General features: G+C 25.7%; 1 protein-coding gene across 1 annotated transcript; it reads right to left on the bottom strand.

Moving 5' to 3' along the window:
- Positions 1-1,542: 1,542 nt before the first annotated feature.
- Positions 1,543-13,954, bottom strand: LOC130963367 (basic helix-loop-helix protein A). The gene is made up of 9 exons (XM_057889491.1): positions 13,831-13,954; positions 12,670-12,827; positions 11,696-11,950; positions 7,741-7,837; positions 6,666-6,680; positions 6,462-6,518; positions 5,196-5,742; positions 2,765-3,447; positions 1,543-1,863 (listed from the first exon to the last, which is right to left on the bottom strand). Exons 2-9 carry the CDS (start codon positions 12,774-12,776, stop codon positions 1,543-1,545), a joined length of 2,082 nt encoding a protein of 693 aa, XP_057745474.1. The 5' UTR covers positions 12,777-12,827; positions 13,831-13,954.
- Positions 13,955-15,246: the final 1,292 nt, after the last annotated feature.

The raw sequence follows: 15,246 nt of genomic DNA, 5'->3' as shown, positions 1-15,246 counted from the left end.
CCAACCAACCAAAAAGCCAGGTCAGCAGCACTTACCTTGTTTTTTCCCTTAACAATTAATAGGAAATTAAAATTCTTTTTCCTCAATGCATTGTCACAAATAAAATATATATAACTATATTTTCTTTGTTATATATATCATTATTGTAGAATTTAATTTTCATATATTATCAATATAAAAAAATTTTATATAGATATCCAATCGTATTTTATCAAATCAATAAAAATAACTAATTTAACTTATTATTTAAAAATTCTTTATACTTTCACTAGTACATCAACTATTGTTGAATAATGATATAATTTTTTTTTATAATTTCAGTATATCAAAATTAAATTATTATTATTATTTATCACAATTTATTAACTCACATTTCATTTATCTTAAATACTTATTAGTGACTTAAACTAAATTTCTTCAGCAACTATTTGCACGTGCTAATGTAAAATACTTTATCAATCCTCCTTTTTGTTTGATGGAATTATCTGCTATCTATAATAACTATATTAAAATATCCACCTTGTTATAGTTCTTTTAAATATTATTATTGCACGAAATTCTGAATATAGTGTTTTATTTGCAGCTTGTTCTCCGGTTCTTCTTCCAGCAAGAGTTGTTCATGCTCTGAATCTTAATGTTCAAGCATTAGGAGTTCACATTTCACCCCCTCAAGGTCTCTTATATATCCAAGTAGTTTCAAAACTATTAAAATTTTGAAATACTATTATTTTTAATAATAGTGATAAGTATGCTAATAATTAATTATCATGGCCTTTAATTATTATTTCTTGTTGCATGCAGTTCATAAATCTAACACAAGATGTGAAGGGATGGACAATAATTATTCTAATAATAATTGTTCAACAAAAAAGAAAAGTGATCAGAAAGAAGTCTCTAAGCAATGTAGTGTTATTTCTCAGAATCAAAGTTCTTCTGCAGAGATATTTCTTCCAAAGGAATGGACTTATTAATTAGCAAGCTAATCATATTTCAATAATATTGAAGATCAGTTATAATTCTGATGTGCACACAAATTAAAAGGGGTTAATATTATGTATTTACGTTATAAAATAAATAGAAAAAAAATCATGCATCATATGGGATTGGCTATATATTCATTAAATATTGTGCTATGTTAGATTTCTATATGATCTTGTAAATGTGTAAATTTTAAATAAGAATAGCACAAGGGTCGTCCCATTTGATTTGTATTTGCATGCTTCAGTAAAATCAGTATATTATATTATATTACTTTATTATTAGAATTGGCATGTCATAATCATATCTCACTGCTCCTTGTTATATATACTTTAATTTTTATTCATCCAAAAAAATTGAAAAAAGGGGTGCTGTATTGTAAATAAATCATTCACGTTCCTTTTCTTTTTTTTTTCTCATCATTTGATCTAAGAAAATTTCAATATAATAATAAATGGCCCATAAATTTAAGGTCTTAAACATCAACTTATACATAACACCTAGCTAGTAATTCACATTAAGGAAAAAATCATCCTAATAATCTTGATTTAATTTAAAACCTAATTAATCACCAGTATGGGGTATAACCTGATTTAATGCCCTCTTGACTTCCACAATGCTAACCTTCTTCCCACAATTATTGTCCTTAACCTTGGCCCTCAATTCAGCCACAAAAACTCCATTGTTGAGTGAGGATTGAACCCCAATAACCTCAATCTTCATCTCTCTTAACACCAACATCACATCAAGTAGTAACCCTTCCCTATGACTACACTCCAACTCCAACAATGCATCACTCTCTATAATCGAAACCTGCACCGATGCCTCTGTGGCCGCCGCCGCCACCACCTTGGTTGCGGTCTTCGTCCCCTCCACAATCCTCACCTATGTTGTGGAAATAAAAATATCAAATACAATATGGCATGATACATAAATACCACCAAGGCTAAATAAAAAGAGAAACTGATAAATATTAAATTATTTTTAATAAATAAATTTTATTAATTTATATATATAAATTTTAAAAAATATGAATATAAATTATATTGATTTATATGTACAAATTTTGATAAATATAGTTATAAATTATATATTTTTTGTGTGTAAAATCTTTATAAATATAGGTGTAAATTATTGTTGACCAAACACTAATAAAAAATAATAATATTTATTGACCATGTAGTATTGTTCAAATAAAAATATCAAAGGTTAAATAATTTCTTTAGTCTTTGTAATAAATTGTGAATCTTGAATTATTGACTCTAGCTTTTCTTCTTTTTTTTTTTACTTTCTATAAAATTTAAAATATTTTATTTTGATTTGTGTTTTAAATATGAATTTAATCCAATTATGTATCTATTGATACATCAAAGTAATTAATTTTTAAATTAATTATTGAAAAAATTATTTAAATGGATGAATATAAATAAACTAGCGTGTTAAATTCTTTATATAGTTTATTAAAAGTAAACTGTCTAAATATTGATGTGACAAGACAAAATAAGATATTTTCTAATAATCTGTTATATTAACATTTAATGAAGAAAAACTAATAAAAAAATATTGAAATCAATTTTTTTTAAGGAGGAAGAAAATAAGTGAAACCAAACAAATATTCTCTAAAAGTTTATGTTGACTAAAAATTTATTTAATTAAAAATTAATCATAAATTTAAAATGGTAGTATTTAATGCAAATACACATGTTATAATATGCATACAACATAGATAAGCAACTAAAGTAAAAATGAAGTGCTTATGCCATTGTAGTAGATGGATGATTATTACCTTCCTCTTCTCATGCCCTACCACAACCGTGTGTTGTTGTTGCTCCTTGTTGGAGGAGCCACAATGGTGAACTTCAATTGTTGTTGATGGTGTCCTCGAACGTTGTTGTTCAGCTTCCATTTGTCGGATACGTGCCTCTAAGTCTTGGATCTTCCTTCTAAGTTGTTTCACATATTCAATTGTGTCACCTAAAATTGAAGCTTTGTCCATTTTGGTAACAAATGGGACAAGTGATCTTAGGATGATGAATCTCTCATTTAGCTTCTCACGGCGGCGGCGCTCCGCCAGGACGTGGTTTGCACTCAGCTCGTCCTGCGGAGTGCCACTGCCTTTTCCCCCTCCGCGCAGCCGGTCCGACGGACCGGCTGAGCTGGTAGGGTTTGTGTTATTTGGAGAACTATTGTTTTCTTCATTGTTTTTGTTGGAGTGTAGGTAGGGCACGGTAAATAAGATGTATTTTAGTAGCCATTGGGAGGAGCCGTCGGCCGTGGCGGCGTGGAGATGTTCGTCGGCGACGAGGGATGTCCACTTGGCGAATGCTGATTGGTTGGAGCAAGTGACGTAGCATGCTATTGAAGGAGAGTCAGCCCAACGGGTTGATTGGTTTTGGAGGATGCTTGATACAGTTTGAGAATAGTGATCATCTTCTTGTGTCAATATTTGATCTTCTATAGGTGAAAAGACTGCAAAACCCTTATGCAAGTTAAGCAACTAATAATAATAATAAATAAGTTTAATTTTGATATATTGGTGATCATTTAATCAAATTTATGTGTTTACATAATTTTTTAAATAATAAATTTAAAAATAATTTATTTTTATTTGGAATAATTAAAGTAGGTTCTAGAAATATCCCATATTTATTAGGTGTTGAAATTAATATCATAATTAATATCTCCAGATAACATTCCTATTATAACTATAGGAAACATATCATATTCGACATTTATGTATGCATAATTTCACCTAGGTTGTTTGACAGTAAAATGCATGAAAGATCATGGATTTTAGTTGATGTACATGGATGTTCCTTCTTCATCGATCAATCATATTCGAAGCATGGGATATAGTTCATCAGATTTATGCAGAAGAGAGTGGGGGCCCCTCATCACAAAGGGCCAAACCAAAGGAATTTATTATGATGGTCCACAATAATATAGTATTCAATGGTGTTTTCTATAGTTATATATAATATAACTAACTACAATAATTATTAGACTCTACTCTATATAATGTGGTCCTTCAAATGTACTTGGATATGTATACTATAGTAGATTTCATTATCAAAATTTAATGACTCTCACCTTACTATCATGCTTTTCTTTCTAGGTGTTGAATGTTGGATGCGTGCGTTTATGAAAAGTCTTGCTCTAGTTGCTATAATGTTATGTGATGCTTATGCTATTCGATGACTATGATTTATATGACATATATAAGTTTTCTTTTCTATATTTGTATTATATATTGATCTGATTTTAATTTTAATAAAAAATAAACTACTATTTCTAACCATAAAAGTTGAAAACACTGACATATCTACTCATAGAAAACGAAAATTATCATTTATATTCATAAAAAATGACTTTTGCAAGTAAAATTATCTAACTTCTAAAAAATTAAATAAAAATTTTAAACTGTCCTTCTCTGCAAAGACAAACTATCTCTTCGTAATTTAAAAATTTTTAATCAATATGTAATAATTTAAGTGAGGTTTAATTATTCTGTTGGTCCTATAGTTTTGTAAAATTTTCAATTAGGGCTCTATATTTTTTTTTCTTTTAATTAGGTCCCTGCACCGATTTTTTTTTCAATTAGGTCTCTATTGGTAGTAATTGACTTAATTGTATAGGGATTCAACTAAAAAAAATTGGTGTAGAGACTCAAATAAAAGGAAAAAAAGTATAGAAACTCAATTGAAAGAAAAAAATTTGGTGCAGAGACCCAATTAAAAGAAAAAAAAAAGTATAGATACTTAATTAAAAATTTTACAAAACTATAAGGACCAATAAAATAATTAAACCTTTAAGTAATTGGTCTAAACAATTTTTGTTATCGGTCTAAACATCTCCTTATACATTAGTAGGTCACTGCTTTCCAAAACTGTTCGAATCAATTACTTAAATAGTTAAAAATCAATTGAAAATTTTCGAATTATAAAAAAATATTTTGTTCTTTGAACAAATAATCATAAATCAAAAAATGTATTTGCTCTAAAAATTATTTATTTTAGTTCTCATGGTTAAATATTGTTGTGATCGGTTAAATATTTAAATAATGCATATATCTTGATACATGAATATTTTGGCAAACAAACAAATTATTTGATAGATGCTAATTAAATATTAAAATGGTATTTGCATGTTTCTTGACGTATCAACATTTTTGCATAATTTTATAACAAGTAAATTAAATAAATAATTTATCATTTTACCTGGTAGTTGAACTTGGAGCTGATCCAAAGGGCTTTGAATTGGATCCCATCTTTGAGTCGGGTCAACTCGATAAGAGTCGACTTGACCCGACTGATTATCTGCTTCGGTAACGGCTAGTAAATGAAAATTGGAATCAAGATTATTTGATCCGTCATTAGGTGATCCAACTCTAATATCTTCAGACATTTCTAATTGCATCAACTCACTTGGTTCTGTAATTCCACCTGAAACATTATTATTATTTCGTCTCTTTTCATCTTCAGAGTCCAATATGGGTTCTTCTTCTTCATCATCCTCGTCCTCCTCTTCTTCTTCTTCTTCCTCATTGTCTTGGTCTTCTTCCATATTGTCTTCATTGGTAAGGTTAGGCGGAGGAAATGGTGGGTCCGTTACGGTATAAATGAGGCAGTCAGATGAGGATGCAGGATTGGAGGTGGAGTGCTCTGAGAGGGCTGGCTTTGGCGGCGGCGGAGGATGGACGGAGGCGTGGTGGTGTTCTATGAAAAAACTCTTCACGTGTTGGATAAACTTAATATCTTCTTGAACCTAATAATAAAAAAATTATATATATATTAAAATATAAAATAGACAAATAACTATATCTTTCAAAAAATTTAAATTGTGCACTCGAAAGAGTGAAAATAAAAACAATCACAATTGTCTTGAGATAATTATTTAGTGAAAATGCCTTCTTTATATAAAATTGATAGTTAATAAATTTAACTAAATTATTATTTGACAACTTTTAACTATTAAATTTATAAAAAATTTACTGCATTTGAATTTTCACCTAATTATTTATATAAAGATATTTCTATGTAAAGATAATAACTAAAATACTACACATTATTTTGAGTTATTTAGTCAAAATATATAAGTTATTTATCAAAATTTAAGAGAAATACCAGAAAACTATTAAAAATTATTATTTTTAACCATTAATATTTAAAAATATAAAATAATGTTATTGAATTATTAAATTAAAAAAATTGAATTAATAACTAAATAATAACCAAAATAATAAATTTTAATAGTTTTTTAACTTTTTTGATTCTTAATTGTTATTTTTATATAAAAATATTTTCATATAAGTATTAGATATTTTTTTTACATAGTTTCGAAACACAAACTAGCTATTTTATTAAACATATATAGTACAGACTAAAGTTTGTATTGAAAATATTGTTAAAATGAATGATAAATGAAATCTAAAAAATTCATGATCAGATGTTACTAGACATATATAAAAAACAAGATAAATTTACCTTATCTATTGTGCCAAACTCAACGACACCGTCCAATAGAGGAATGCACACCACGGTCTGTAATTTGCATGGCACAAATCATTTTTGTAAAATTAGTATTATTTTTCTCATTTTTCTATTAATTCGTATTATTTGCTTGAATAATATATTACGCATAGTAAAAATATAGAATGCCATAAATGAAGGACTTGGAAGAACTAGTACCTGTATACGAGCACTCTAGCGGTGGAAAAATTTCAAATAATAAGAAAAAAGATGAAATGGAAGAGAAAAATATGTTAGTAAGTTACATATATATACAGTTATATAACTACTAACTATACATCGATAAATTAGTAATTCAAATTTCAAATCATGAAATTGTCATAGATTTTACATTTTAAAACTTGAATTAAAAAGAGGGATAAGTTGATACAAATTATTTTCAAAATCTAGCTCTAGCTAGCTCATCAAAAAAATAACTAAATTAAATTGTGAGTAAAAAAAATCTCATACATATTACGATAATGTTGCTAATTTTCTCAGTTAATTATTGTAAGTGACGAAGAACTTGCAATAAATCAAGAAAGTGATAACTTTTGTACTTTGCATTTTTCTTGATGTTGAAAATTGTAAACACAATTAGATGGCCAATTCCATGGTATTTTAAAAATTTGAAAATTATAAAATTCATTTCTGACAAATTTGCTTTTTTTTTTCAAAAATAAAAATAGAATTAGCACCCACGAATTATTAATTTAAAAAACACTCTTGGCATTGTTTTCTTTCATATTCTCGTAAATACTCCATAATTTTCATTTTTGGAAATTACATCTATATATAAATTAATCTTTTTAAAATTATTTCTCGAATTAATTTTAGTTTATTTTAATTTTTAAATTAATTCTTTATTTTTTATTGATTTAATTATTTTATTGGTCTTTATAGTTTTATCAAATTTTTAGTTAGGTCTATACATTTTTTAAATTGAATTTTTACATCCTTTTTTATTTCATAATTAGATTATTTTTATATAAAAAATATTAAAATTAACAGAATATTTTTCTCAAAATACATATTTCAAAAATCTAATTATATTTTTAATTATAAATATATTTAATTTACAAATAAATATTCAATTAATTTTAAAATTTTTTATATTAAAAATTATTTAATTATAAAATTAAAAATAATATAAAAATTTAATTATCAAGTATTTCAGTATATATATATATATATATATATATATATATATATATATATATATATATATATATATATAAAATAAGAAATTGAGGACCTTGGCTAGAATAGCTCTGGTAAAGGTTTTGCTGTCCACCTCGTTTGCACCTGTGAGCCATACATGTTGCCTCCTAGCATATGCCTTTCCTGGCAACCTTTTATATATATAGTGCATAATTCAATAATTAACTCAACCACAAAAATAAATACATAAGTTCTATAGTTAATATCTTTTTAAAAAATATTACTCATTTTATGTGCAGTTATTAAAAACTCACCACTTTATCATTATTTACTGAATAAAAGTGAACCTTAAATTAAATGAGATATATATTTTATCTTATGATAATGAAATAATAAATATAATTCTAAACTGATATATACATAGAGAAAGAGCATTCAATCACTACAATAACATTGAATTCCGATGACTTTACCTAGCTGGAAGATTGGTAATCAGTTTTACTGACGGTCTCACTGTCGGTAAAGATACGTGGATAAAATTTTTGACAAATATTACTAAAATACAATGTTATAAATTAAATTGATTTTTTATTAGTTTTTAAAAGTATAAGGTAATACATTGTGTTTGATAACTCAAAAAAAAATTAGGTGGTTAAATTTTTTACTTTTAAAACTAAAAGCATTTATAGAGATATTTCTAAAAATTAATTTGTTCTTTTTCTTTTTAATGAAAAAAAAAGTCTATTTTTACCTTATATATTAAAAATAAAAATATTAAAATTAATAATAATTTTTTTAATATAACCAATAAGCGGTTTATGAGGTCAGCTTTTCCAAACATGCTCTAAGCTAAATTTAAGATAAACAAGGCCCTCTTTTTTAGGGGAGATAAATTGTATTAAACTATTAATTATTCTTTATAAGTGAAACACCAGCAGAGTCCAATCAATACACATCACAAATTCACAATGGAATTATATGCATTAATTATTTCACTCAAAGTCACAAGTGACAATACAACTCAACAAATCAAGGGGGAAAAAACCAACAAAATATGATTGATAAAAGAGTATATATGCTTATTTACATTAATAACTAAACAGAATCTAAGCAATAGTAACACATTAATAGAACTTAACACATTAATATGATTGAAATTAAAACCTAATCTAATGCTAATACTACAAGTTCTAATTAAAACACTCAGTTAGGTCAAGTTAAACCCTAACCTAACCAAATCAAATTAATGCATTGTAATTAGTGCATTATAACATTGTATGTTAATTTGAACCACCCTAAAATAGAATTTTAATTTATTTATTTTTTACTTAATTCTAAGTCTATTACTTCTAATAATATCATATCATAAAATCACTCTTCCTAAAAATTTAAGCTGATAAAAAAAATAACATTAATAATTATATTTCTAACGGGTATCAGATAAAAATGCTCACATTTATTTTTAACTTTTCTACCTAGAATCTAGTTTATTAGTATCTTCATTATTTTTCCTCATATTATAATTACTAACATGCCTATTAATTCATTATTTTATTTACTATATATAAAAATAATAAAAATAAAATTAGTCAAAATAACAAGTATTTATAATTTAATTAAGAGGTCTTAGATTTAAGTGTTGCATTGACAAAAAAATATTCTTCTATAGATTATATATGATGACAAATATTTAAGAAAATAAAGTTGTGAATTAATCCTTTTTATACCTCTATCTACTATATATATCGACTGATTTGATAATTAAATTAAATTCTTTAGAAATGGATTTGAGAGATCATTTTTTTATAAATTTTGTTAGCAATAATTATTATAAAAAATTACTTATATGTTAAAAATAGAAAATATTAATTATTAATTATAAAGATAAAAATATTGGAGTAAGATACCCTACTAGACTAATGCATTTAATGTATTAACTAAAGTTTCAAAAACTTCTATTAGAACTACTATAAAACACTTCCTAATCTCGCTATTAATAATTTGTACTTCCTAGCTAGCTAATTATTTCAACCATATTAATGAATACGCTTTAACCAGCTCATCATATTCTTGTTTCGTGCATATATATGCTTCGAATATATTCACACAACAAAACTATTCTAACCCTAATAACTCTTAATATCACATATAAAAATATTGACATATATACAATTTTATGTAATCTATCTGTTCTTCATTTAATTACTCCCCACAATAAGAAGAATCTGACTGACACAACCTCTCGAATCTATGATGAAGAAGAATAAAGGCACTTACCTACCTCTTTGGCGGTGAAAAAATCATACTTTATATGAAAAAACTTCCAATCCAAAAGTTAAAAGAAGTTCAAATATATATTGCCCCCCAAGAAATAAAATATATCCTCTGTTTATTATTATTATTATTATTATTATTATTATTATTATTATTATTATTATTATTATTAGGTCAACCTAGCTATTTTTAGTTGTATTTTCTTAATATACTTAAAACTTAAAAGTATATTTGGTGTCTACAAAAAAAAAGTTCAGTTTTACTTATTATCATAAAATAACTATATGCTATATATGATTTTTGAAATTTTTTTATTGAACAAGAAAGTTATAGAAAAATTTAAACCGACAAAATTTTATAATTGTTAAATTTATGAGAGAAGAGCATAATAAAAAGATAATATTATGTATAAAATTGTTGTGTTAAAATTATTGTTACATGATATAAGAGTCATTCTATTTATAAAAATATCATCAATTAATTTTATAAATATTTATCTACTAACTATTAACTATTACTAACTTAACTCTCAATTACTACCAACTCTACTAATATTTTAATATAAAGTATTAAAAGCTCCATAAAAGAGCTCTCTCTATAATTTGAATCTTCTTTCTAATAAGATTCAGCACAATTATTCTGTTCATTTTTTCTAAACTATTGACAGATTGCATAGCAAAATCTCTTTCATGAGAAAATGTTTTAAAACGTTTTCAACGTTCTCCAACAAAAGAAATATTTTACTTAATAATAATAATAATAATAATAATAATAATAATAATAATAATAATAATATATTATCTTCTTTACTTTGCACCTACTTATATTATTATTACATTTAGGCTTACAGAAAGTTCAACCCACATATATCTACCCTCATCTAACCCTTTGTCTTCTCACTTTAGGGAGTAAAAATTTAAAATGTATTCAACCTTTATTAAAGCTATCTCTCTTCCTATCTACAAATGGAACTTTCCAATTCATGCAGTGATAGCTATATTTATAAAGAAAATGACCTATCCTATGATACAGTCATCATTACATACACTGTACATCCATAGATTTATGAGAAATCAATCATGACTCAAAGTTTTGAAACACAATATATAAATAAACATCCACATTGATTTTCAAAACCTTTTTTGAGTGATTATTTTAATATTTATTTATTAGTTGTTAATCTCTTCATTTTTAAATTGTGAAACATATCAAACACTTTTTTTTTTGTAAGTTTTAATGATTTAGGTCAGAAATATAGTTTAATTAATTTTTAATTAAATTTTCAAAAGAAATAGTTTTATGATATTATATTAGAATTTTTATAATTAAAAATGATAGAATTTAATTTTTATTATTTCCAAAAAAAATAGAATAAGTCAATTAAAAAAATAAAAAAAATTTACACAAATCCAAAAAAAAATTATATGAAAAAACGTGTATAGAACATAATTATTTATGTGTCTCCTCTTATCATAAATTTAGAATGAAAACTAAAGCATGTTTTTACAAGTTTAGAAACTGATTTATCTCATAATTTAAAAAAATAAAGATTAACAAATAATTAATAAAATGGTTATTAATAAAGTTTAGAGACTAATTTAGATTATTCTTTAAAATTTAAAAAAAAAGTGTGTTAATTGATTAATGCAAAGGGAACTCTAGATAAAATTTTCTAATTTAGAGTAATTAAATTTGAAAGAGAGAGATAAACATGTAGTAACTGCTTATTAAGTAATATATAGTTAGAGGAATTATTATTAAAGTTGAGTACTTACCCAACAGCAGGAGGAAATGAGAATGAGACACACATCAAATAGAACCATTCGGATTCCGTTAGGTCCTCCGGCGACAAGGCGGCGCAAGGGCGGCGAGTAGGCGGGTTGGTCTCTCCGGCGGACAAGGAGTCATAGAGTTCCCTGAGCTGTTGGCTTCTTTGGAGAGATGCCTCCTCAGCACTAACCTCCATTGGTTGCACTGTCTTCCTTGTCTTAATTGCTCCATTGTAGTAACCATCGCCCCAAACCAAAATCCTAAATTAATAAAAATTAAAAATTATATAAACAGATAATTTTTTATTTTTTACTTTTCAAAAAAATTTGTTGCTGAATGTAATAGCTAATTCAATTCTCATGAATCACCTTCTTAAGAACAAAGGTGCAAGATGCTTATTATATAGAATTGCAGCATCATTAAATCATTTTAGTAACTAAATTTAACTAAGTTGATGTAATAACTTATTAATACAATAAAAATCATTAAAAAAATATAAAAAAAAACTTAATCAAATTTAATTATAAAAATAATTTATTCATCTAATATACTATATTTAATTTTCAATATTTTCTAGAAGCATGTTATAACTTTTGTTTAAAGTTTACATTTCAAAATAGGTTTTTGAAGTTTGAATGTGTTTTAGTTTATGCTTCATCTATCTGAGATTTAAGTATTTCTTATACTAGATGAATATACACCATAATATGTTATTTATATAAAATATTTATTGAAATATAAAATATATATTGAAAAATATAAAATATATTGATAACTGATTTCTTTTATAAAAAAAATATTTATGTTTCTCAATTATATATGTATACCAAATACTCACATTTATGTCTTATTAGAGACTAACCTTTTTATTAAAGAACTTAATTATTTGGACAATAAAAAGAAAATTAAAAAAGCAGAAAATCAAAGGTTATATGGGAATTGAATCAATAAATTAGAAAAAATTAAATGAAATACATACATTTGTTGTGGACAAAGTTGCCAGAAGAGGCTGTAGGTCCATTGAACAGATTGAACTGCAGCTTGCAACATGCTTTGAAGCCTACTTCCACCCACTGACGCAGCCATTTATAAATAACTCTTAATTCCCAACAAAGATTTTGCACCCTACCACCCTTTCTGAAACAACAACAACAATAATAATAATAATAAATATATTAAATATCTTATAAATAGATAGTCTATAAAATATATCAAAATTTCAATATTAATTACAAAACTAGAACTCCACCATTTTTAATATTACAACTAGAAGAACTAAGAATCAAAGAAGAAGATGTAGATAAATGAAAGTATGATTATGATTATATTGAAATAATTGAAAAATATATTGAATATGATAATGAATCAAGAACTAAGAACATAATTCCCTTAGCTTTTACCTTCAAGTAAAAGAAAAAAAAAAGAATTCAATCCTTTATGAACCAAGATTCACCAAATTTTATTATTTATTTATTTTCTTTCTTACAATAGTATATAATCTCTTATTCATATTATTATTAATATTATTCTCAATTTCTCATCACTGATACACACTGCTATTACCCAAATAACTAATCATTACTCCCTACTTACCATTGTTCTGTCAAATATCTTCTCCTCGTCAAAACAACCTTGCTCTCAAAATTATAAGGATTAAAAAGACACTGATGATCTCTTGTAATTCAGAATTCGATGTGTCAAAAGCATCTTAATTAATTCTATTATAAAAACAACACATTTATCTCTTCAAAACTAACACTAATCACTATATATCTCTATATATCCTTTCAAACTAAAACACATGCCCAAAAATGGAAAAGAACGAAAATTGAATCCTAGGTAATTTTCATGGAGGAGTAAATTAAACAGGGACATAAAAAATGGGTGGTGATAAATGTATGTTGTGTTTAATGATCTGAAAAAAAATTGAAAAACAAAAAATATATCATCACTATTTAACTCTCCTCTCAAGTCTCACCACCAACAACAAATTAAATGAATAATAATAATAATAATAATAATAATAATAATAATAATAATAATAATAATAATAGAAAAGAAAAGAAAAGAAAAAAGAAGAAATAAAGAAAGATAAAGAGGAAGTTCCAAGATAGAGGGAGAGAAGAGAGAAGATAGTTACATGAAGTAAAGTAGAGGCATGAAGATATATGTGTGAGTGGTGATGAGATGAAGAAAGAGAGAATATGTTTAAAAAAGGTGCATGACTTTGAGGTGGATACGGAAACTGTTCAAGAATTAGCATGTTTGTGAGATGAGATGATAATAATAATGATCTGAGAAAGAAGAAGGTTTGTTGGTTAAGTAAAGAAGAAGAAGAAGAAGAAGAATCAAACAATCTAGAAAGAAAGAATAACAGTGTTATGAAAATTAAAAAGAGAGTTTTTGACTGGTTGGTCTACCTGACACTGAGTACATAATAATCATAATAATGCATGTGTGCTTTTGAGCCTAAGAAATAAGAGTGTGTGTTGTTCCAATTTTTGTTAGTTGTGTGTGTCATTTTCTAGACCATGTCTGTGGTTCTGTATTTTTTTTTAAAATAATTTTGATGTGGATTTGGTTAATTATGGAAAGATTAGGTGGGATCTATGGTTAGTTAATTAACAAGGAGTAATATAATTAATGATTAATTGGCTTCTTTTTTCTAAAAGCAAAATATTTAGATAGATTATTAGACACTAATGATCTTAGAGTATAGTTTGATCTAAAGTTATTTTATTTATTGTGTATATATTTGTAGATTTTTTTTTTGAAATTTAATTACAGAATTGAAAAGAAATTAATATATAATGCTCAAACGAAAGAAGAATGTATACGTCATCATCCCAAACTCTGGACAACAGTGTACTTAGTTTTTTAACTTTCTTTAGGGTTTATTCTTTTATTTTTTAATTAGTTTTTAGTTTTAGATAATGATGTAATTATTATAGCAATGATACTATATGACCAAGTTGTTTTAATAATTAAATTTAATTAAATTGGTCAAATAATTTATTGTTATAATAAAAAAATTAGTTAAAGGAAAAAATAGACATAAAAAAATTAATTGAACTTGTTTATAAAAATAAATTGTTAATTCAATATGTTTCTTTATCAAGAGACGTTTTGCTTCACTCCGATATCATGTAATTTAATTGTGGTTATTTTCCTTTTGATGTGAGATTGAATTGGGAAGATAGAGTAGGTGGGATCGGATAATACTTTCTTGTTAAGCAATAATGGATTAATATTCTTTTTGAACCCAAAGTCACTAAGGTTCATATTAATTGGGTATGTGATTCACAGATTATGTAGCTGGTTCTAGAAATGAGAGAAGCATAAACCTAGCTTTTCAGGTTTTTTTTATGAGCAATGCTAGGGGCCAGCAATTTTTGTGATTGTTAGCCATCAACTAGTCATCAATGATGATTTGATGGTGTGAGATTGATGTGAGATTTCATCCAATGGCTCACCTTCCTCTGCTGGTTACATGCTGGCCAAAATTCAATAAAACTGCTGGCTCCCTAGACTTTTCCTTTTTTTATCTTAAATTCTG

Source organism: Arachis stenosperma, chromosome 2, assembly GCF_014773155.1.
Source record: "Arachis stenosperma cultivar V10309 chromosome 2, arast.V10309.gnm1.PFL2, whole genome shotgun sequence".
Taxonomy (NCBI): domain Eukaryota; kingdom Viridiplantae; phylum Streptophyta; class Magnoliopsida; order Fabales; family Fabaceae; genus Arachis; species Arachis stenosperma.
This window is presented reverse-complemented; position numbering and strand designations above follow the sequence as displayed.